The 21,770-nt window shown below is 35.7% G+C and overlaps 1 protein-coding gene across 3 annotated transcripts in view; it reads left to right on the forward strand.

Moving 5' to 3' along the window:
• fng (Fringe glycosyltransferase) overlaps positions 1–21,770 on the forward strand; it is a 92,937-nt gene that overhangs the window by 52,669 nt on the left and 18,498 nt on the right. For all 3 annotated transcript variants that reach the window (XM_029300563.2, XM_029300564.2, XM_029300562.2), the window contains one exon: positions 18,209–18,294. In XM_029300563.2, coding sequence (XP_029156396.1) covers positions 18,209–18,294 — 86 coding nt within the window. The remainder of the gene's footprint in view (positions 1–18,208; positions 18,295–21,770) is intronic.

The raw sequence follows: 21,770 nt of genomic DNA on the forward strand, positions 1-21,770 counted from the left end.
TTAAATTACGCTTACAATTAAGCTCATAATAAATTCATCAGTCACCTGCAACGCTTGCCCTCCGGCTCTCGATTAATTACCATCGGGAAAGAGGAGGTCTCTTAAGTGTTTCGACACGGATCTTTTTCATCCTCGATTCCTGGTACCGGTCACCTTATAATTCTCTTGCTCGTCGCTCCGCTTTTTATCGGCAAACTTACCGCGAAAGTTTGCCAATTAATTGATATTGTTCATCAAGGTGAGACAGCATTTTATCGAATTTTATTATTACCCGGTTAATCGACCCATAAGTAGGACAGAATTTAATAATGTCGGCGATCAATAATGTCAGTCGCTAATAGCCTTTATCTGTGCCTTTTTTGTAGTCTGTTTTAAAATATTTTTAAATTGTTTCTTTCCCCCCTAGGTGATTTGCATACATATATATATATATTTTTTTTTTTCTTAAGTTAGGATATGCAAATTATACCCTGTCAGATGTACGAAGCAACACATAAATCTTTGATATATTTTTGCATTGCATTAAATGACATAACTAACAAACAATATATTTCACATGGTAATTTTTGTATCATGATACAATTAGTCGTCTAATTAAAAGTGCGCGCACTTTGCAAAAATCAATAAGCTTCACTTAATGCAAGCATGATCTTGTTGCTAAATTTTCCCGCGCTTTTCGTCGTTTTGCACCGCTGTAAAACAAACCCCAGTCTCGCGTTACATCGCGCGTACACGAAGCCCGATGCATAAAATGCATCTTTTCACGTCGTCGGTTATCCCGCTCGTCGTTAGTCTGCCCACAAACGATGAACCGACGCGGTCAATAACGATGATGCACGGATAATAGTAATAACAGCGGTAATAACTATAATTACGCGTTATTGTTGCCGCTTATTATCGTTACCGTTAGCAGGGTGCTTCTCTCGCGCGAAATCGATGCAGGTATAATGCACCTGTCGTCTATTTTCTAACATCAACGTAGAGTTGATAATTATCGGTGCGTAATCTTGCTTTTTATTTTTTTTTTAATTATACGACTATAGAACCTATATATATATATATATATATATATATATATATATATATATAATAATTGAAAAATATACGAGAAATGTGTAATAATAGTTTATAAAAAAATCATTCAGCTTTATTTTCGTATATATTCCAATATAACTTGAGATTTTGTAAAGTTCATTTTTAAGACCGTCATATTTTTGCGATGGAAAAATTTAATATAAATTTTTTGTACGAGGATATATTTTTGTCCGTGTTCGCGATAGCTCTTAATTATTGCGGTACCATATCTGTCAAGGAGTATCTCGCGAGAAAAAAAAAAACGGATGGTGATATATGTGGCTCTTAACTGCTTCGGTACTGGATGCGATCGTGACGTCAGATATTGCCTCGGTTCTGGCTGTAATTAACAGGTAGATAGTAGAACGCAGGATGCCGTAACTCTGTATAGGGTGTTGACTAGCTTAATAGCCTATCAACGGTGTTTTTCTTTCGTCCAGCTACTCCTCTCGTTTCGTTTCATTTGAGCGATTTAAGTGTACGAGACTCTGTGGACTCGTACGGCATCGTATATTAGATGATTTAATGCGAGTTTAGCTTGGACCGAAATGAATTTCTGTTATCCGATTTAAAAATCAACATTACAGTTGATTGCTAATGGATTCATGTAATTATCGTTTATATTACTTCGACATTATTATGCTTAGATCGGAGAACGTAACCAACATACCGGTGTCTCAATCAAATGGCAATAAATTATACGCATTGGAATTTATATGCATACATATTGAAAGAATATTGAAAACGTTATAAATATAATTTTTTTTGCCTATTTGTTCTTTCTTCTTTTTTTTCTTTCTCTTTCTGACAAAGAGAGACATATTTATAAAATAAAAAAAAGTTAAAAAATAATAAGCTCAAAACTAATAATTAATTTTTTTATACTTTATGAAATATTGATAATAGAATGAGATTTTATGTTCAATCTTATTTCAGTTCTAATTATGGAAACTTGATTTTGAATATTTCAGATATGTTTATTTCGATAAACTCAGCGCGATATTGAATATGTAAAGCCATGTGTATTAAATAGTACCTAGCACGTTTTGAAATTCGTATCATATGATTTGTGAAAATTAATACAGGTGTGCATAATTAAAATCAAAGGAGATTAATACGATACTTTTAGGTAGCGTGGCGGTTACCTAAATGAGAAAAGCTGCAAAAAATTGATACATTAGTCATAATTGCGAAATTTTGCTCGACGTTGCTATATCATGACACTGACAAGAGTTTAATCTCGTAAAAAACTGAATGGATTTTTAAATTGAAAAATATATTATTTATATGAAAGCAAGTCAGAAAAATACGAGAAATCAATACGATGTCACTCGTTATAAAAAATTATATCAATTGTAAATTAATATTAAAGTGATATCTTAGAGGAAGAATGTATGTAAATAGTCTTACTCTGATAGAGAAATTATTTATCTCGAGCGATTTATCTCAAAAAGCTGTTTTTGCTGAATATTTGAATCTGTCGTAATTGACGAGTGATAGTTTTTCGAAGCGGAAAAATCCTTTAGTTCTTTCCTGACGGTAATAATGGTTCTATTATACTCGATTCGAATTCCGCGAATATCTAGAAATAAATCGACCTCGCTCTCGCGATTTCTTCCTTTCTCGAAAGCTGTCAGTTGGATATGCCGTGTCAATTCTTACTCTTCGTCGATTTCTCAGCTATCTTTGGACTCGTGAAATATGCCTCGGTAATGGTTATTTGAGCTTTGTGATTGACATTCGGGAAATAAAAAAAAGTCCCGACTCTGTCGTGACGCGTCTCGTTCGTGCGTTCGTCATCGTGAAAAGCGTGAAATCGAGCGACGTCTCATCGTACTGTACAGTCCTTTTTTCTAATTAAGTTTCTTCTGTTCTGTTCACGCGTCGGTGACAAGTCTATTATGATTAGCGACAAAACCCCGGAGGACTATACGGCGAGCAAATGAAAGAGATGTTATTAAATTGTTTCGCAACATTCTGACGTTGACCTATTTCACTTAGAAGAGATTTCATTAGATGGTACTCGCACAATTTTACGCGCATCATCATGCAGCGTCAAATTTATTTACTTTATTAACTTACGTTTTAAGGGGATTATTAGTAGTCGCGATATAGATGAAAAGAGCACTGTTAAATTTCACTCAATTTGAGTTATTTTTAACCATCCCTATAGGTCGCCACTGCTCCTACTCAATATGTTAATTTAACTAAAACAATGGAGTTAAATAATTTAATTTAAAAAATGTGTCAAATTTGACTAAAATTTAATTTATTATTTACTAGATGTATAAGTTAATGTAACTCTTTGACTTAATAAAAATGTTAACTATATATTGTCTGTTGAAATAATAAATTTGATACATATGGTAGTTAAACAAATTTAACTCAACAAATTGGTTCACATTTAATCCTTTCGTATTTAACAGTGAGCGTGTATCGATTTTTCGACTTGATGATCGATTCGTTTAAATCGATTAATTAAAAAAATGTGTCAAATTTGACTAAAATTTAATTTATTATTTACTAGATGTATAAGTTAATGTAACTCTTTGACTTAATAAAAATGTTAACTATATATTTTCTGTTAAAATAATAAATTTGATACATATGGTAGTTAAACAAATTTAACTCAACAAATTGGTTCACATTTAATCCTTTCGTATTTAACAGTGAGCGTGTATCGATTTTTCGACTTGATGATCGATTCGCCATCGGAAGTGGCGATTGGCATCCCGCGGAAATATTCTAGGCGTGTCTGAAGCGAAGTCTCGGAGCCGCGGTTTTATACTATATTGCAGAGGTCGTAAACGAAGAACACGACGGAAGGCAGAGGATGACGAAAAGATATAGGTGTAGGTGCTATATGTATAGGTAGAACGAAACGAGATGGAAGGAAAGAGAACGGTAGGTGGCCGCAGCAGGAAGGCAGTAAACTCGCAGCGCGCCAGTGGCCGTATTAATCATTCGGAGGGTAGAAAGAGAGAGAAAGAGAGACAGGACCAGGAGAAAGATAGCGCATGGCAGGAAGGAGGCGGGCGAAATCTCTTATGAAATACGAGACATTTTATTAAACCTATTCGTCGGATCCACGGCTCGACCGCAGCCGATAATTATCGGCTACTATTCGTTTTAATTAAGAGCAGAAGGTGTGTCCTCTCTTTCTCTCTCAGAGAGCCCCCTTTCTGTTAACATTCCAATCGGGAATCTGAATTTTGTTTATACTCGAGCATATATTACTATAGTTGTCATTTTTATTTTTTACTATTTTTTTTCCTCCTCGAAATGTCACTGGTTTCTTCTAAAACAAGTCTTTCTAAATAACACATAATTCTCTCGTGTGTGGCTTCGAACGGACTCGATTTCTTGGCTGTTGACTTTGCTCGAGTGAACGTGGAGAGTTTAGTCGTATGAAGTTCAGGACGTGATCTTGCGTGCGTAATGTTTATTCCTCCTTTTTTTTGCGACGGCGATAGGGAGAAACCACAAGGAAATCGTTCGTAGAGAACATGCCGCCACTCTCTGAGGCAAATAACTGACGTTGCTTCGTGGTGAACGCGGCCTTCTAATGTAAGATCAAGGTCGATGGGGAAGTGCATCGGCAAACATCTTGTCGAGTCCTACGCGCTTGCATGCTACGCGTTCTTTCGCGCTGGCATCAGTTACGGGAATCGCTTTATTTTCTATCGTCTTTTTAGCTCTGCAACATACGAGCGATGATTGGAGAAGTGAGGGAAAATACGCGGTTCTAGAGAAAAAATGTAAAACACTATTAATCAGATATATGAATTTCAACAGATAAAAATCTGTCATATTAAAAATAATTTTAAAATATAAGATTTTAGAAAAGATTATTAAAGATTAAATAATTAATAAGGAAAAATTAATTTGATAATTAAATTATGTTTTAAATAGAGGGGATTTCATTATAACTATGATTAATTGGAGGATATGGTCTTAATCATTCTAGAAATAAATTTAAAAAAATTAAATGTTATATTAATAAAATAATCAGATATGTATATTAGTTTATGAATTTCAACAGATAAAAATCTGTCATATTAAAAATAATTTTAAAATAAAAGATTTTAGAAAAGATTATTAAAGATTAAATAATTAATAAGGAAAAATTAATTTGTGATAATTAAATTATGTTTTAAATAGAGGGGATTTCATTATAACTATGATTAATTGGAGGATATGGTCTTAATCATTCTAGAAATGAATTTAAAAAAGTTAAATGTTATATTAATAAAATAATATTTTGTGTAATACATGCAATAAGTTTTGCTATAGTTTAATATACAGATTAATTACTTTTTTAATTGCTGAATATCGATTAAAACATGATTTGTAATAATTTATTACGTTTTTCGCGTTCTTAGCTAATGCTCAATCTAAAAATTAAAAACGAAATAAGGTATCAGTTATTATATGAGATGAAAATTGTATATTGCAAGTCACATGTTATCTTTACTTGCAATTTACGAGAAAATCGCAATATATGTGCGGTCTGAAACGAAAGGACACGGATGTGCGCCATATGTCGTACGTTCTGTGGCGAACCTCTTTAGTCATCTTTACTCTATTTATGTTTTTTTTTCGACTATTTTGCACCTCTCTCACCGATCGAATCATTGCATTTAACAAGCTTCGTCGTTTTAGCTCTATCTTTTTTTTTATTTTTTTTAATTGCAAGCATGCACACATTTAGCAAAAATTATAATACATTTTTTTGCGACAAAATTAAGGAAATTTTTAATTTAATGAATAAATACATGCACAATTTATGACTTTTTGTAGGGAATTTTAGGAGCTACAATTTTGATAATAACTATGTTTCTCGAAAAATTGATAGTTTTCGAGATAATGGCAAAAAACTAAAATTTACTCGCCATAAAAAAAAATCTTAAACTCTTCTGTTCTCGAAACAATTTGACACGGTTGAATTTTTACGATATACCTTTTTCTTGTTTTTGTACCAATATACTTTTGTCGAAGATTGTAGAGCTATAGTCATCCTGGGAAGATTCTTGCAATATTTTCCCAATTTTCTGTCGCATTACAAAAGAGATATCCCTTGGCTGAGTTCGGTCGAGGCAGGTAAAAATTAGCTAGCGTCAGCCAGGTCAGAAAAATAAGCTGTGACATTTCTTTAAAGTCGTTGACCAGAAACAAGTATGAGCCGAAATCCTTCGAAAAAAATATCTATTATTGATTTTTTATTTTTTTGAACATTCCCTTCTCATCTGTCACTTCCTCAAGACGACAAAGAAATCAATGTACATACATTTCTTGGTTTGCATTTTAACTTCAACTTTTTAACTTTAAAAATGAATTTGCAATAGACATTGGAGTAGGCGGAAAAAAATTAAATGCAATATTTATGCCAATTATCTGATCTACATCTAAAACGTTTTACATTTTCCTATTATTATTTGTCAACACATTAATAATTTTCTGCTGATAGTTTCTGATATTTTCAACTGCGACGCGTATGAAGCAAAGAATAAATGCTGCTACGCTATTGGGAATTGCGATATGATAAGATTGTCTTTTATGAATGGTATTTATTTATGAGATTTTTTCATGCGAGAATTCCTGTAAATGATAGTACTCAAATTCCAGAAGAGAATATTTCATATATGTGTTTTAAAATAATATTTCGCACTTTTCAAAGGCTAAGAGATTTTTTAAAATTATCTTATAAATTAATTTTTTAAATTATCTCGTATGATATCATTATTTTATGAGTCAGGAATTATAAATCTGGGTAATATATTCTATATTTTTTTGTTTGCAATTTTAAAAAAAACTTAAAATAGCGATTCTTTTTTATAACGTTCAGTGTAAAGATTAAATAATAATATATTCATAGCTGAAACACCCACAGCCAGACACACATAATTACACATTCCAGAAGCGAAAGAGTTCCGAGATGAAATATTAGGACTTGCCAATTGAGCGCAACAATTAGTCATTTTGCGAAGGGATACTGCATTTACGCCACATGTTGACCATATCGTGAATGTTCTCTGCTGCCTTTTTGCAAGTTTTGCCTGCCTATCCCCTGTCGATCGTTCATTTTCTTATAATGAGTCTCGTCCGTCCTAAGTATATAAATCTTCCGATAGATTTTCATGATATCCCCTTGCAAGCGCGAGAATAATACGCGATTAGAACACGTGTTCTCATTCTGGAATCTCGAGAAGAAAAGAGGATAAAAATAACTCCGTAATCTTTCGTTATTTTGAAAAAAAAAAAAAAATACTGCTCTTACTCGCCACATGTCGTGCATTTCTTCCACTCCAGCTCTTTCACGTCCTTCTACCGCCAGTCTTATGAATTATTATTTAATGAGTCTCGCATTTCTGCGGCTCCTCTTCTCGACTTGCTTACGTTCTTATATTCGTTGTGGTTTCGGGACGAGAGAGAAAAAGATCCGGCCGAGCAAGAGAGAGAATATACTGGAGGAGGCCGACGAGACGAGCGAGGGAACGATCGATCGTAATCATCGTGTATCGTAAAGAGAGTGCGGTGGATTTTCGAACACGCCACTCCTCGGTGTGTTCCGCGGTTGGCAATTTTTTCGGCAACTCGATCGCCCGGTTCTCGTCGATATGCAATCACTTTTGCGCCGCGTTGCCGGGTCGCTGATCTCTATAATTTGCGCCACTAAAATAAGATCGCTCCATTGCCTGTCGACATTATGATTAGCAATACAAAAAAGTAGTACGAAAATCGCACTCATATTTCTTGAGGAAGAGCACTCATTATCCGGTGAAAAAGAGAACGTTTTTTTTTTATAATTCTCTCTTATATTTCTAATTAAAAAAAAATTAAATCAGTGTAATTTCGATGTTGTACGTACACAGATATCGGGTGATATAAATTTTACGCTGTTTTTTTTTTAGATATTATATAAGGCATTTTTCGTATAATCTCGTCTAGCGCATTGAGATCTGCAGACTCGTGAAAATTCCAGCGATTTAAATCTCTGCTCGCGAGATGTTTATGGCGAATACGAGAAATGGTTGGGATTTGAAAAAGTTTATTCCACGGGCAAATGCGGACAAGAATGAGAAACTCGACCTAATAAAAGCCGCAATGAGCCGCTTATCTAGCAGGCTGTTGCACCTTTGCTGCATCCTATTAAACGAAGGCGTTAAGGTTGAGATACGGTCGTCTGGCTGCTGCTAAATAAAATTGCATTTATGTATCACATGAATGTATAGTCAGATATATTGTCAGATATCTCTTTCCTTTTCTCTTTCCGACTCAGCTGCTTTGGTAGGTAGGTGAACGGATATTTCAGATATGTTTTTCTCATTTATAGATCTGATACGTACTTATTGTCGCCTCGATGAATGCACGGAAGTTGGTTTTAATTAACCAAACCCTTGGGCTCTTGGCATATCGAATCATCTCACATAAAATATATCTGCGTGCTAGGAGCGTAATTGAAATTAGAATTGCGCGTCACAGATTATTATTAGTTGGTTTCTTCGGTAGATCGATATTCGATGTCATAACTTATTACGAAATTTATGATTGTCCATAATTAGCTTTTTAATGATAACATTTTTACAGATTATTATTAGTTGGTTTCTTCGGTAGATCGATATTCGATGTCATAACTTATTACGAAATTTATGATTGTCCATAATTAGCTTTTTAATGATAACATTTTCTTAGTCTATCACGTTTCTTTTTAAGTATATTTATTGCATTTTATTGTGCAAACTTTCACTTCAATAATCTATATTTTATTTTTAGCGGAAAATTGTTTTAAATATTTTTAATTTAGTAATATTACTGTTATTTCGCTTCAGGCTGTTATACTAGACTTTTTTTATCTTTTGTCACAGATTATTATTAGTTGATGCTTCTTCATTAAATCGATATTTGATGTCATAAAGTCAAACATTATACAAAATTTATTATGACTATTCATAATTAGCTTTTTAATGATAAAATTTTCTAAGTCTATCATGTTTTTTTTTTAGTACATTTTATTGTAACTATTTTTTTTTTTTACGTATAATTGTAAACTTTTTGCAGTAATTTATATTTTATTTTTAACAGAAAAATTTTAAAAATATTATTGCTATTTCGTTTCAGTTATATTTTCTCTCGATTTCTCTCGATCTTCCCTGATTTGCTTAGCTACCTGTTTGTTGATCTACTCGGCCGATATCGCATTCGATTTCTTTCTTTACTGCATCTCTAACGCATGCCACGGCACCGTACGAGCATCGTGAATAAAAAAAATATGAATGAGAAGGAGGTAGAGTACCTAACGTGAAATTCAGGAGCGGAATGCGGCGCCGAATTGCTCTCGCGGCTAATTGCATTAAGATAATTAAATCGAGACGGACCATGGAGATTCCGCGTAATTACGATATGCGCCACAGAATGCCAACGTTATTTCTCTCGTTCCGGTCAGGTCGTTGAAATATCCTGAAATTTACGGGCTACGCAATTATACCCGCAGAAATAACGACGTTATGTTTATGGAAGGGTATTTTCGAGCGGTATTTCTCGGATCGTCTTCTTCCGCGATGATATTATTTGACGATAATTTTCAGTTAAATAATCTCGCGCGAAATCTTGCCAATTTCCGCGTCCAAATTATCGTCGAAACGATATGATTATCATTTTTGCGCAAATAAATATCGTATGCATAAAAATTAAAAAATCGTGTATATCTTAGATTTCCATCTTAATTATCCTAAAAAGATTTGCCTGGGTGCGCTTGTCCCTAAACTTCTTGAAGGCAGAACGCGTTACGAACGTGGGAATCGTGTTCAAGGTGCACGACGCCGTGAAACAATTCAGTGCCGGTAACATCTCGGTGTTTACTCCGCCGGAAAATCAATATTATTCATGAGTGTTCGCTCGAGCGCGATTCTAGTAAAATTGTAAAAAAAAAAAAAAAAAAAAAAATTAGTACGCCTTCTTTCCTGCGGCGGAATAAATTAGATAACGATCAAATAATTTTTCTCTTCTTATTTTTCACTGCGATCGCTCTTTCGCGTTTTGCCGCCCTTTTTTCGCGCAAATCGCGAGAAGACTCTAGAAATCGCAAACGATGCATTTCGCGAGCGAATGTGTTCGGTTACGCATTTTCTTCGCGCACGACTGCATCTCTCCTACCATTTATGCACCTTATTGAGGCGTTTTATCGCCTCGCGGGAACTGTAGTAAAGCGCCGCTTCACCTGGCGATGCATTTAAAGAGGAAAGAGAATAAGAAGAAGAAGAAGCTTTAAAAAGACCTGGTCGACATTAGCATGTTGCGGTCTGTCGGACGCGCCTTTGTGGCTTTTTTTTTCCCGGGAGAAAAGTCGCGATTATGTAGATATACACGCGCGAATTATCGATGCGTTTTCACGAGGCATGCGGAAGACTCCGACTAAACGATTATATTCTACTTTTATATATACATCAGGTAGTAACGAGGGTAGCTATTTTGTTAGAGGAGCCCCAGGTGATTTTAACGAAGCTCTCTCGTAATTACAGTAGGTATGCATTGTTCCGTAGGTTCGGTCCTGGGAATACAATGGACGAGTTAACGTGACCCGTGACGACGACCGTACGGTATTCGCCGATGTTGTGAAAAATGGGAATGCGTCGGCTTTGCCATTACAAAAAAAAAAAAAAAAAAAAGAAAGAAAGTTGGCTACGCGAGATTTTCGGCTTAATTATGTCGGGACAATGCGCGAACCGAAGGAGGAAGTTTTCAAGAGGCGCACAATGGGAACCACCGCATAATTTCGAACTAATTAACGTCGGTTGGAATAATACGAGAATTATACGGGAGAAATTCTGGGATTCGCGGAGCTGGATGTTAAAAATCGCGATTTTATATTTTTATTTAAATTATATAGACAATATTTTTTTTTATTATATGATGTCATATTCTAAGATGGAATTTTTATGGTTGCGTATTAACGTGTGAATGTTTCTATATATTTTATTATTTTTATATTTATTTTTCTAATAATCGTTAAGGGCCGAAACGTTGTGAAAATTCAATAAATTTACTTATTTACCAGAATTGGTCGATTGAATTATTACCATTTTTTAATTATCATCTGTCGACTTCATAGTTTTATATCATTTAATCTTTTTTTTCTTAATACGCTTCTCTATACGCGCGTCTTGTAAACGCGTATTCTCGCAATTGGTCATACGATATACGAGTAATACATCTTTGATGATGTTCCTCGTCGTTAAATTGTTTAACGAGCTCGGCCGTAATAAATCATGCACCGTCATTCTTCTGCGACCTCTAACTCTTTCACCTCCGCAACTGCCTATACACCCTGTATATGCGATTAGATGTCGGATATAAAAAAAATCAGCGGAATGAAAAGAGGACACGGCAAGAGAGAAGAAGAATGGTCGAAAGACGCGCGAGGCAGCTCGGATGGGAGATGCGCTCGTGACCCATGACGGCCCTCGTGGGCAAGATGCGGAAAAGATGTATATCTGTTCCGACACGGCGAAAGACACGGCGTAAGGGCGAAAGGGGATTGACTGATGTTTCCCTGTGCCGCGCGTATATATACGCTACCTCCATTACTCCGATATTATTATACCTGTTGCTTTATATGCATATATCTCACGGCAGCATCTTTGTTTTGCAACGCATCCGGTGCACCAACTGCATCGCGTATATGTATGTACAATATATATGCGATACAGATCGCGTTCTGCTTTATCGGTTTCTTTTTATCGCTATTTCGATCATTGTTGCTTCTGCATATACATTTATGCGTGTCGGAAAATTTATTGCGTTTTTATATGTTAATCAAAATTTATATTTTATACTTGCAAAATATTATATATTTATATACAATACGTTAAAGTTTTATATAATTTTTGTAATGCGCACACAGAGAGAATTTTGTTAGTATTTACTCTGAAAATCATGGTAATTGTGGAACAATATATGATATTGAAAGAATTTCTACATATACTTCTGCATATACATTTATGCGTGTCGGAAAATTTATTGCGTTTTTATATGTTAATCAAAATTTATACTTTATACTTGCAAATCTATATATATTTATATATAATGCGTTAAAATTTTATATAATTGTAATGTGTACACAGAGAGAATTTTGTTAGTATTTAATCATGGTAATTGTGGAACAATATATGATATTGAAAGACTTTTATAAGAGTTTTTCCGATTAAATATTTATTGCAATAAAAAATATTCATATCTATCACAATAAGATATAAAATATGTTCGATTAATTTTACTATGTACATATTAATATTGATTTTTTATTGCGATAAATATTTAATCTGAGAAGCTCTTATAAAATTCTTCGAGTAAATGCTAACAATAAGAGAAAATTCTTTTCGTGTATTTATAATTATATTTTTTATATTATTACGCAATAAAAAATACATATTATTTTAATAATTAAATACGTAATAATAAATATATAAAATGAAAATATATTTGTAAGGGAATTTTTAACGAAGAACGACTTTCGATAATTTGTGTAAAAATTAAAGTTTTGCCTCGAAATAAAACCCGAACGAGATATTTCTAGCAGCTCTCCCGCGTCTCTGCTTACTTTGCTAGTATTTATTTAGAAAAACTGGTCGGCAACCTTGTTTGGGAGCCTACCGATATTTGCATGTGCACGTGCTCTCTGAATCTCGAGAGGTTGGCCAAGGATCGCAAAGTGGATTCCACTCATAGCAGCTTCAGGAGCATACTAGTTCCTTTTACATCTCTCAAGGGACTTTATCCTGTCGTCCGAGGAAATTCGAGAGCCCGACTCTCTCGTACAATTTTGTTAATTATTTGTTCGCAAATCTTCAATCTGTCTGCAAGAGTCCAAAGGGATGTAATTATATTAATAACTTTTAATTGCCACAAAGTACATCGTACATTGTTTATTCGAAGTATTTATATTATATTAATATTTATATTAGATTTTTGTTTTAATAACCAAAATAGAGAGGCTTGTTTAAATTGTAGAAATATTAAAAATAAAGTTAGGGCTCTTAAATAATTTGAGTTTCCGCGAAATACTACGTGAGTTTTACAGGTAATTAATCAATATTCTTGTAATCAAGATAAATTAAGACATCAAGTTTATTTGATATTTTTGATCATTTTTTCTCTTCAGAATTTATATTTTCCAAGTTTATATCTTTTTAAAAGTTGATATCTGCGTAGAGGATTCTCATACATTCTCTTCATACTTTTTTTTATTTTGACAAAACTTTTGTAGATTTGTGTCATTGTGCGGAAGAGGGCTATATCTCTTGTAACCATGCACGCGAGCGTTCTTCAAACTACGAAGAGCAGGTATTGTCTCTAGATAGATTTATTCGTTCCGGTTAAATACGGTATTGTGTTCGATATTGAAAAACGCTTCACGAGGGAATTTATGGAAACATCGCGTGGCATCTCTATCGCGTTTTATATGCCGCGGGATACGCTCGAAACAAGAGCAAGAGCTTTCTATCCTGTAGATATCAGCTTGATAAATCCACGTGGAAGTGCGGATGACTGTGCATACAAATTGTAAGCTATCGGTCTTGCAACGCAGGGGTTGCAAAATGCGGCGTTCAAAAGAAGCGAGATATAATACGCAAGAAAAAAAGTTTCGAAAGATCGAACGTTATTTCATGATAATTTAATTAGATCTGCATCTCATACATTGCTTAGAAAAATACGCGATTCGATCGCGAGAGAAAATTATTAACAGTTTTATGATACGAAAAAAAAAGATTTCCGAGAGAGAAGAATGCATCGTCTATTATCGCGACATTTATTTCTCTCTACGAGATTGAGATTCGATTCTGTTTTTTCTCCTTTTGTTTCTTCATTATGTAGGCGATACGGATGCAGCGAATTTTTTAGTACGTGTAGCTTCGCACATCTGCCGTTTGTGGGGTCATATCGGGGTCTCTAATCTGTTCATTAGTCCTAATATACCGACCAACCATATACCCTTCATCAAATATTACTCGCCATGTCATTCAGCCTTGGTTTTGATCTCGAAAACGATCCGTTCGTTCCACGAAGAAAATAATCGGTGGTTGCAGCTTTTTTTTTTTTTTTTTGAGCGATGTTTGGACGGTTAGGCTACGATAAACGTTTGGTGCATATTAAATAAAATGTTTAAACCGCTTAAAATATATATAAAATTTCAGTCAGGAAATTTTATTATTTATCTGGATTTTATGAAGATTGTATAATTGATTTAAATTTTTGTTTTTTTAACTTCTGAATTTTTTTATTGTTGACAAAAATATCAAGAATTTCATGATTTAACATTTAATTGATTTATCATATAGATATATGCAAATTATATATATTTGGAACAAAATTGAATCTATTTTACTTGAGAAAAGAGATAGAATCGTGTGGATCTCGATCATAAAATGATATACATTTGACGCGGTGAAAAATTCAGTTACATCGGAAGATGATGTAACGGAGAGTTCTTATGTAAGAGCGAAGCGAGAGAATATTAACGTAATTAAGTTGAAATAAGAGAGGCAGGGAGAGACAGCATAATCCCGAATAACTGCATATCCGTTCGACGATAACAGGTCGAGGAAGGCCAATCAAATCGCGAAACATATCTACGGGCCTTCGCTGCCAATCCGTCCGTACATAATTGGATATAGAATCGTGCGGGGCCTTTACTTCGCATATACGCTATTCCCTCGGCGACGTGCACCCGACTTCGGGTTAGGAATGTAATTAGTCAGAGGACCCGCTGCTACAATCTTAGCCGTCGATCAGTAAGAGTCCCTTCGTTACTGGTGATGCCCTCGAGATTGCCGCGTCCGAGATGAAGCGATTCCCAGTCGTAAATATATACGCGCGCGATAATTAAAATTACTGGATGATGATTGCTGGATCTCGTCGAATTGCGCTCGCGCGAGATTCGCTGATCGGACAAAAATATCATGCAGCATCCGAATCTCATGCGTGATGAATATCCATCCCGGTCTTTATCCGCGTCTTCATTACATCGGCCTCGTTTTTATTACATCGTGATTGACATCGTGCTTCTCATGGTTCTACGAAGCCCAGACATTAAGATAGAATGTAATGATAATATTTGAAACGTGCTTAAATATATTATTGTGTATCTGATATTTCAAAATTGCTTTTGCTATAAAATCACGAGTATTATTTTTAATTATATTTTTATTAACAATAATACGAAATCAGGGTGTCTAGCGATCAGGGAAATCTGGAAAACCGGGTATTGTCAGGGAATTTTATAATTCAGGAATTGTCGGTGAAAAGTCGGGAAATTTTATTATTTATCTGGATTTTATGCAGATTGTATAATTGATTTAAATTTTGTTTTTTTGACTTCTGAATTTTTTTATTGTTGACAAAAATATCAAGAATTTCATGATTTAACATTTAATTGATTTATCAGCATATAGATATATGCAAATTATATATATATATTTGGAACAAGTAAGAAAAAAAATAAATTACTGGTCTTGGAAAATCTGAAAAAGTCAGGGAATTTCTTTCATTGAGTCCGCTGGACACCCTGGAATAATCACGTATCATTTTTAATTATTATATAGCTGCATTAAAATTAAAAATATATTATCTTGTGAAAAAAACATGCTTGGTACTTATTTTTTATTTAATATCGAAAAGAGAAACTTGAAAAGAAATAACGACAAAGATGGGTTCAACTTGCATGAAAATAGAATGCGACACAATGTGGGATGCAGCTTTAGAATTACGTCAAATATTGGTTCGCGAGGAATCGTTCCGTATTTTACGTATACGTTCTCTCATGACGATAAGAATGAGTTCACCTCGGAAGGATGAGCTCGGAATTCTCGCGTCCCGAATCGCGCCGGTGGCGTATTTTCCTCTCGTGACTCCGCGCGCTCGCAACACGATGTTGTGTTATTCAAATGGACCCGAAAGAGAGAAATAAAGAATAGCTTCCCTCTTGTAAAAGCGCTCCGATACTATCTCGGGCTACCTCTATCGCGTCGTGTACATCTAATGCGCCGGTGAGGTCCCGTCTGTTTCTCCTCTTTTTGATATCTGTCGCTCGATATACCTTCATAAAGCGAATGATGTTGCCCGTGGAACGAGACAAGAGAGAGTGCGAAACAAATATTCGAATCATTTCCATTAAATTTAATTTAATTTAATTTATTTAAATATTAATTACATTGTAAATGATTTTATACATATAATTAATACATAATTAAAAATACAGTATTTTTTTTAATAAGTGAAGAGAATTGTTGCGATTCCGATAAATTCACCTAAAACTATATTACTGATCAAAGCTGATTTAAAAATTACATATTTTTATCTCTCTTTCTGTAATTTCCTCAAATTGGTTATAATTTCAAATTTGTCAATGGCTGAAAATGCTTTGCAGAGAAGATTAATGACAGATTGATTCAAGTATTTACATCATCGAGATAAAATCGGCGGTTTTTTCAGGACGTACTCGTATATACCCAGATACGTGATTGGAAAGTAGTAATATGGTGTGTGTCGGAATAAGTCGCGACTCGCAAATCGCAGCGAGGCGCGGCAAGACACGATATTATCGGTGCAATTTCTACGTCTTCAGGCCCGGTAGGCCTTTACTGGTTATCTTATTGCAGCGGGACAAAATTGTAGACTCAAACGGAATGCGGGAGAGCGATTATACCGCACGCGCACTCTCTTTCTCTCTCTCTCATCTGTTGGGCGTAGATAGGTTTTCTCCTATACGTATAACGGTAACGTTGCACCGATCGCCTTGTCAGCTGACCTTATGGATATATCACGAGGTATGGTCGTATATCCGTGACTGCCGTACACCTTCTACCACGCCCAGAAAAGAAGCCGATGTCAAAGAGATAAACATCAATGAATCGTAGATTAACATCGGCGGCGTAGAATTTTTTGCGTTCGAGACATGACATTCTGGATCTATCGAAAAGAACAAGATAAGCTTGAAAGAAGTTACATATTATTTTCTTACATCCGGAATGTTCTCTCTAAAATAAATGAATAGCGACGACGGATTCTTTAGACAAGAAACGCGATGAATCAACGCGATGGAATGCTAAGTTATCAGCAATAAAGTCGATTTTCTCTTTCGCGTGTTCAATTAAGTCAATTAATCGCCGCGACTAATTTCTCATTACGAGATCTGGCTCGCTTAATTCGCACCTCGTTGAATTATTTCGGTCGTAGGGAGGTTTAATGCAAACTCGTCGACGTTTCGCGACGTCGTGCGAGCAAGAACTCGCGAGAGTTTTATCAGCGAACCCATATATTGCGTACCTATACATTGCGTCCTGGCTGTTGTCTTGCTCAGCTCGTTCGTACACCACGCCTCCTCGAAGGCGATTCTCTACGGTCTTATACCGGTATTAAGATAGTATCGGTCCGCGTGGATCGCGCTCAGGCTGCCTAGAAGTCCGGCTATAATAGCCTGCAGCCACGGCAATCGGCCAGAAATCGCTCGTACCTCAGCATGTTGTGCTTTTCGCACTCGCATATGTGTATGTGTGTGCGGCTCGTATGTCCATCATGCACGAGAGAACGTTTCCTGGGGCAAAGTTTCCAGGTCACCGGGAAAAGGACCAATAAACCTTTCTCGACGCTCTGTGTCGTGTGCAATTTTTTTTTTTTTTTTTTTTTATTATTTACGTCATCGATCGGCAGACTTCTTCGTACCATTATTTATTTCTCCGAATAAATAATTATTAATTAGACTACCACGGTGGTCGCGTGATTGCTCCATCGATGAAGCCGTATTTAATTCCGCGAATGTCCTCAAAGCGAAAGTCGAGAATCAAGTCTCTGGTTCGCCGAAATATGACTTCGTTCTTTTTTTTTTTTTTTTTTTTTTTATTTATGCTCCCGAGGTAGCGTGACACTCGACGATATGTCAAGATACAATCTATCCTGGTCCCTAATTCTCAAGTCATTCTTTCTTAATCGGTTAATAACGATCGTCGAATGATCGCCGGTATACTTCGACGACGATCGATCATTTGGTTTCGATATCGGATCGATGTATCGTATAATTACGATGGCGGCTGCCGCCGCGATTTCTTTCAAAGTCATTATTTTCTCTTCTTTTCTGTTTCAGCAAAAGGTGAAGTTCTGGTTCGCCACGGGTGGTGCTGGATTCTGTCTCAGTCGAGCACTGGCACTCAAGATGACACCGGTTGCCGGGTGAGTTTTTATCTTCTTTCTGTCGTTTACAATTTATTATTCATTTTGTAGACTGCCGTAAAAACCGAGGACACTAATTGCCTTAGTAAAATTTGGCCGAAATTCTATTTTAATAACACAAAATTCTTCTCACACGAGAAAAACATTTAGAATTATGTATATAAATTTAATTCCGGTCATTTTATTGAACGTCGAGATATAGTCGTAAGCCATTGAAGAAAAAAATAAGTTTTATAAAGTCTCATTTATCATCATTTTATACATATATAAAATTTCCTAGATTATATGGCGGCATTAATTATACCGATCAAAAAATCGACTTTCTCTCAGCGAGTTTTTCAATATCACCGCACGATTATTAGGAAAAAATGCTTAGATGACTGATTCACTAAATTAACATAGACTCTCTTATTCGATTTTTTTATGCGCGGCAGGTGTCTTCTATCGTAGAAATCTCCATATGCGTTTGGTCACGCATGACACGCGTGACACGTGTTACGTTGCACATCGTGTCGTGGCTCTCTTCGAACTTAATTTAACGTGAAAACGTATATTATCGATCGCATCCTCCCGAATACTTATTCATCTCTTTTTCCGTACACTTGTCTCCATCCTATTTTTACCTGCGGAGGATCAAACGAGGTCTGCGACCTTGCCGAGTCACGCATACGCGATTGATGCTACCTATTACAAAGATTAGGGTGTCTAGCAGTCAGGGAATTTGATAAATCTGGAATTGTCAGGGAAAAGTCAGGAAATTTTACCATTTATCTGGATTTTTTCACATTATTCTACATTTGTTTCTCAATAATTTGACATTTTTTATTAAATAAATATAAACTTTTCCTTGACTCTCAGCACGCTAATTTTCGTCGTGTTGAAAATCGATTCATCTACAGCATTAATTTAGATTTTCATCATCATGTTATTTTATTTCAATGTGTTTGATAGAGACAAAACTACAAAATTGGATATAATATAAATAAAAAAGGCGATTATTTAAATAGTTTATAGTGACATGTTTGTTTCGTTTATCGTGCATAATGCAGATTGTATAATTGATTTAAAGTTTTGTTTTTTAACTTCCGAACCTTTTCATCGTTGACAAAAAATATCTTAAGGATTTCATGATTTAACACCTAATTGATTTATCATATAGATATATATGCAACTTATAAATTTGGAAAAAATAATACTAAGAAATCAGGAAAAAAATAAATTTCTGGTCTTGGAAAATCTTTGACATTTTTTATTAAATAATATAACTTTCCTTGACTCTCAGCACGCTAATTTTCGTCGTGTTGAAAATCGATTCATCTACAGCATTAATTTAGATTTTCATCATCATGTTATTTTATTTCAATGTGTTTGATAGAGACAAAACTACAAAATTGGATATAATATAAATAAAAAAGGTGATTATTTAAATAGTTTATAGTGACATGTTTGTTTCGTTTATCGTGCATAATGCAGATTGTATAATTGATTTAAAGTTTTGTTTTTTAACTTCCGAACCTTTTCATCGTTGACAAAAAATATCTTAAGGATTTCATGATTTAACACCTAATTGATTTATCATATATGCAAATTATAAATTTGGAAAAAATAATACTAAGAAGTCAGGAAAAAAATAAATTTCTGGTCTTGGAAAATCTGAAAAAATCGGGAAATTTTTTTCACCGAGTCTGCTGGACACCCTGGAAGGACCAAACGAGGTCTACGCCTTGCCGAGTCAGGATCGGTGCTACCTATTACAAAGATTGATTGACACACATTACAATTGTAATAATTATATATAAAAGTATCTTTCCTTTGCATAAAAATTGCGCGTTATTAAATCGTTGCGAGATTCGCGTCCCGGTTGTCGAAGCGTGGAAACTAAGTGAAGATAATAAAAATAAATCGTCGATCATTACGAGGGACCCGTAACGACGGACAATTACGGCCGCCATTATCGACGTCGCTCTCGATAAACGCTCCTCGATAGCGGCAGCATTGCAGTTAGCACGTATGACATTTATATACCCTGCGTGATCATCGAGATCGCCGATGCGATGGAAGGTCGAAAGCGTTCGCGCGCGCTCGTAAATCACCGTTTATGGTGATCGGCCAATTGTTTATCCTCGGTCCTCGATAACGTCACTGGTCACGTACGAACCCGTCGATCGTTTATTATCATTAACGATGTAAAAATGGACGGGAGCCACATGCGATACAGACTTGGATTTTCTCGCGCAGCGCCAGGAATGACGTTTCGTCTGTCGGAAATTGGATCTCGAATCTTGCGGTCTCTATCGGTTTATAATGCAGGTTCTCCGAAATTCCTTCTTTTTTCCTTCTCTCCCCTGTTTACATCCTGGTCCTCGGCTTCCTTATACGGACAGATTCGGTGGCGAAACGAACGCGAGGATGGACACGAACGTATTCGGCAAAAAGCCGACACCTGGGAGGCCTTTGCCTGCAGGTTGTTGTTCAGTCGTACTTCATCTTTTTTCTTCACTTCTAGCTCTTCCGTTCATTCTGAGATACCTACGGTCCCAGTATTATTCTGTCATCCGTATATACATTCGTTCGTTTTCGTGTGACGATGATACAGAAGGGCGAGAAAAAGAGGGCACAGAACGGGACAAGTACACCGAATGGTTCTCTCAATCGGTGGACGAGATGAATCGACTGTGCTGTGAACGGTCGACACCATTTTATTTCATACATCGGCGATTATATGTATGCAATCTCTGGCGACGTAGTCCGTATCTCACGATTTATCGTGGTTATAAACCGTCGATGACAATTGGTAAATTTATACATGCTTGTTCGAATAATTTATACTTTTTTCCTCGCGAAAATAATATCTCGGCTCTAAATGTCTTCGCGCCTGTCGCGAGAAAAGGGGTGAAAATTTCGCAATCAGTCGCGCGAGTTACTGCTGTACTGTGGAATTTTCACGTATTTCTCGCGAACATTTTATTCCGCTCGTGTTCTCTGGCCTCTCTCTCTCTCTCGCGTGTATCGCGAGAAATAAACTTGGGTGAATTCAGCCCCGTTTCGGGTTACTGTCAGCTCTACGCGTCAGCTTTACATTACTTTTACGTTACTCCAGACGCGTCAGGACGATTCTTGGGCGACTTTAAGTACGGTAATTCCACTTGTCTTTCTTCCCCGAGAACGGCGCGATTACGTTCGCGCGCGCTTTAATTTATTCCGCTCAAGATTCGCGTTGCGCCTTGTCCTGTTTTAAGAGAGCAACGGAGATATCATGCCGTCACATTTCATATCGCGAGAGAGGAACATTCTTTATCGCCGGATAGCTGAAAAGAAAACGCTTTTAGCTTTCTTTTTCCCTCATATCTTTCTTACCCAGTCCCAACTATTTACGATCTTATTTCGTTGCGGGCAGAAAGAAAAGAAAGCACGACCGCTTTTAGCCTTTCCTTTATTCTTTCCGTTATTTAGCTAAAAGTACGTGATACTATTGT

Source organism: Nylanderia fulva, unplaced genomic scaffold (genome assembly GCF_048542155.1).
Source record: "Nylanderia fulva isolate GAGA-0341 unplaced genomic scaffold, ASM4854215v1 Scaffold14, whole genome shotgun sequence".
Taxonomy (NCBI): domain Eukaryota; kingdom Metazoa; phylum Arthropoda; class Insecta; order Hymenoptera; family Formicidae; genus Nylanderia; species Nylanderia fulva.